General features: G+C 48.3%; 1 protein-coding gene across 1 annotated transcript; it reads left to right on the top strand.

The window, feature by feature from the left end:
- Positions 1–983: 983 nt before the first annotated feature.
- LOC104540632 (perilipin-3-like) lies at positions 984–3,790 on the top strand (the record flags this gene model as incomplete). The annotated part of the gene is made up of 7 exons (XM_010184490.1): positions 984–1,055; positions 1,779–1,989; positions 2,190–2,272; positions 2,488–2,743; positions 2,944–3,113; positions 3,251–3,379; positions 3,490–3,790. Coding segments are annotated over exons 1-7 (1,222 nt in total), but the record flags the coding sequence as incomplete, so codon positions are not given.
- Positions 3,791–4,047: the final 257 nt, after the last annotated feature.

The following is a 4,047-nucleotide window of genomic DNA, read 5'->3' as shown; positions in this document are numbered from 1 at the left end:
GATGAGATTTAGGAGAGACTGAACAGAAAAATTAGACACTGGTTAAGCCTATGAAGCCCTGATGGGTGCATGGTCCATGGCAGCAATGGCTTCTGAAGGGAGCTCCTATACACAGGGCAATATGCACCTGCCTTGATTACAGAGTAATTAACGAGGTACAGCAGGCCCCACTCCATCCCTAATTGGCCAGGGCAGGGACTGACTATTCTCTGCTGCTTCCCAAAGCTGTCAGTCACTGGGACCCCTCCTTCCCCAGCCAGTATAAAAAGGCAGAGCAGGGATGATGGGGCATGGTGTGGTGTTGGGGTGTTCTTTGCTGTTCAGCTGCTTATCCCTGATAAGGTAAACAGGTAGGGCTCTCAAATTTTGGGGTGTTATGGCTCTAACTGTTCTATGAATTCCTGATCTGTGTTTAGATGCTTCTTACCTGGCTTAATTATTGGGTGCCATTAGTCTCAGTTAAGATGAGGTTGCCTGTGGTCTTGCTTAAAAAGTTGGATACAGCCTGGGCTGGTTTTGAGGGAAAAGCTGATTCTAGCTGGGGTGTGCAATGGTAGTGGGGCAAGTTCTTGAGCTGGTTTGTTCTTTTTCCTTAGTTTTGCAGTTACTGTCTCTATAATACAAGACTTCCTTGAAGCCTTGGTGAAGAGAAGGGAGGTACAAGTTGCCTCTTCTAAATATGTTGATAATAAGCTCTATCTCTTTGACAAGATATTTCCTGGGTGAGGAAAGACTTTGTTCTCTGCATTCCTCTGATTATCTTAAACCATGTGAAACCTAAATACTATGTGGCTTTGATCCCTTCCTACTGTAATGGGAAGAGGCCCATTTTGGGCATTTAGCATTAATGGGTAGTAAAGAAACTTCCTCATTTAATGAGGACAGAGGGAAGTGTCCCTTGGGAAGATGGATCCCTGTGGAGGCTTAACAGGCTCTGTTGTCTCTTTTCCAAAACCCATGGTGCTGCTTGCACTCTAGCTGCAATGGCCTTGGCTATGTCTGACAAAGAGGAAGCTGCTGGGGTCCCGATGGAGGAGAAGGAAGAGGAGCAGCAGGTAGGTGAGATGTGATGAGTATGAGGAGGTGGCCCTGCTGTGCCTGGGGGAGCTGAGCCCCTGCAGAAGGAGGAACATTTCCTCTGCTAGGGCTGTGCCCTGCAGCTCATTGAGAAATGTGGGTGGTGGCATAGCCAAAAGAGTAGGCCTAAAGACCATGGAAATAACCTCCTAAGTTAAACAAAATAGGCTGGCTCTTGGCTAGGAGAGATGTTTCTCCAACTCTGTAGTCAAGATCCTGGCTTGCTGTAGGTGATGCCTTTATGGGAAGGCTCTTATGTTTTGGCAGCTGAAACCTGCCGTGTTTGCTCTAATCCCGTGATCAGCAGCATCCTTCTTGCCAACGAGCATGAAGTCTGTCACCTTAAAATCAGCTTGATCCTGCCTGATGAAGCTTTGTCTTGTTAAATAACTATACCAAATGAATTAGTGCTGGATATGGGAGCAGAAGTATTGAGGCTGCCCATAAACTCAGTTGTCCCTTGGGTAGCATTGTGCTAGAGGAAGAAATTTCTAGAATGGGTCAACCATAAATGTCAATGTTTCACAACCAGGTTGTAGATTTCTTTAAAGCCAATGTCCAAGCAAGGCGAGCCTTACTTTCTCAACCAGACCAGGTCACTTGAACAGGCAAACAGAAGAGGAAGTTTTGGGGCAAAAAAGCATAGGAAGCTAAGGGTCATGTTTGCAGGTTTCATGGTATAATTTTTCTTCTTCTTCTAGGATGTAGTAGATGAAGTGGTTAACCTGACCTTGACCACCTCTGCGTGTGACCTGGCTTCTACAGCTGATGCTTCTACAGCTGATGTCTCCACAGAGGAGAGCCACCCCCACATCAGATCTGAGGGTGATGTAGCAGAGGAAGACATGAAGAGTGTGACCGAAGGCACTGCCAGCTGCGTGCAGCTGGCTCTGACCACACCGGAGCCTCATGGTAAACCCTGGGGAAGGGCAGGAAAAAGCTGTGTCTTGGAGGACTGTTGCATCTAGAGGTCCTGTTTGCCACTGCTCTTAAGGAATATGACTGTGGCATCTGAGAAGAATGCATTCCCTGCAAGGCAATGTGCTTAGCGAGGTAGGACTTGAGATGGAATTCCTAAAAAACCCTGAATTTTGATACTTTTTTTTCTGCAGTTGCTGCAGCAAGTGAGTTTGCTTCTGAGGATTTGGATAAACAAGGAGAAAAGCTCCAACTCCTTCAAAAGCCAGTGGAAGAGGTAAGACTCAAAGGCTGTGCTGTCTCCAGCTGGTTTTTGCAGAGTTTCTAACCTTGGGAGCAGAGTAGGCTCTTGTATGAGGAACAAATTACTCCTAAGTGCATAACACAAGGTTCTACAGGAATAAATACCTAGCAGGCACTGTGCTAGTTGTTCTCTTGGTGTAGTGTGCTGCATGACCCTATCTCTTATCTGACACAAGTTTCCTTCCACAGATTATGTCTGACACTGAAGAGCTGGTGTCATCTGGAGTGGCTGATGCAAAGGGTGCTGAGAGCAGCAAAGTGGCAGAGGTGATGGATGCAGCTGAGGAGACTCCTCAGAGTGGCGTGGAGGCTGCTGAGTCTGCAGTGACCGGCACTGTGGGGATGGTTATGGACTCCAGAGCAGACCAGACAGCTGAAAGAGAAGCAGAAGCTGCTTTGTCGAGAGCAGAAGGTGGCTCTTTCTCTATTGGAAGTGAGATACTAGGTAAGGAAATGGTGTATGTTATCATTTGTAATGGGAACCACCAAGCTGAGGATGATCACCCCCATTCCTCACCCTCTGGAGTGGGGCTAATGGGGAGTGCCATGCTGGAGGCTACCTAGTCCAAAGGCTCCTGATACTTGTTTACTTTGTGTAGTAAACATCTCTGGTCAGCCACATGCAGATAAGCTCTCTTTCCTCAGCCAATCTGGTACCATCTGTGGAGCGTACAGGCATATTTGTGCAGCAGCACCAAGGGATGAAGTACTTTGTGAGACTGAGGTCTCTCTCTGAACTTGGTGAGCTCAAAATGAAGCAAGTCTGGCAGAGCATACAGGAGGCCCTTGCACAGCTTCGCTGCATCATTGAACTGGTAGGTAAAGCTCAGTCTCCTGGAAGGAGGGGGGACCAAATTGTTGGCTTGGTCTCAACCTCATTGTTACAATAAACAGTTGCGCTGTTCACGAGCAGATCTGTCTGTCTTGGTGCTCTGATCTTCCCCTGCCACAGATTGAAGTGTTAAAGCAAGGATTTAATCAAACGCTTCAGGAGGAGCAGGAGAAACTACAGCAAATGTGGCTGGCCTGGAGTAGGAAGTATTCGGAAGAGAGCAGAGATGAAGGCTCTGCAAAGCCAGAGGTACCCTCTAGGGAGGGAAGAAAGGGGCTCTGGGCACCTCCTTGATATTTATTTTCTTTCTCTTGTGAGTAACTCGCTCATCTGATCTTGTCCTTCCTGCCTCCTCTCAGGAGATGGAGACTTTGGCCCTGCTCATGGCATGCACTCTAACACAGCAGCTGCAAGACACCTGCTGTGAAGTACTGTCTGTAATCCAAGACTTCACCTCAGGCCTCCATGACAGGGTGCAGCAATTTCTTAATATCACGGAGGAGCTTCACACTGCTTTCCTAGCAGCAAACAACTTCCAGGATTTGTCCAGCTGTGTCTTGAGCCAGAGTCAGAGGAAGCTGTGTGATATCCAGGAGTACATGGAGGACATGCTGGAGTACCTGGAGAACAGTATGCCTCAGTCCTGGCTGGGGGAGAGGGGTCCTACCAGGGAGGAGGAGGAAACCTCACTGGAGGAGGAGAAAGAGGAGGAAACCTCACCAGAAGAGGAGGAAGAAGAGGGAATCTTGGTGGAGGAAACCTCACAGAGGGAGGAGGAGGTGGAAGCCTCACAGTGGGAGAAACCCTTGCAGGAGGAGGAGTAAGCAGAAACAGCAGGAGATCATGAATGGAGGAAACCTCACAGAGGGAGGAGGAGGTGGAAGCCTCACAGTGGGAGAAACCCTTGCAGGAGGAGG

Source organism: Mesitornis unicolor, unplaced genomic scaffold (assembly GCF_000695765.1).
Source record: "Mesitornis unicolor isolate BGI_N332 unplaced genomic scaffold, ASM69576v1 scaffold3230, whole genome shotgun sequence".
In the NCBI taxonomy this organism is placed as follows: domain Eukaryota; kingdom Metazoa; phylum Chordata; class Aves; order Mesitornithiformes; family Mesitornithidae; genus Mesitornis; species Mesitornis unicolor.
The sequence above is the reverse complement of the archived record's forward strand: the minus strand, read 5'-3'. Positions and strand labels throughout refer to the sequence as shown.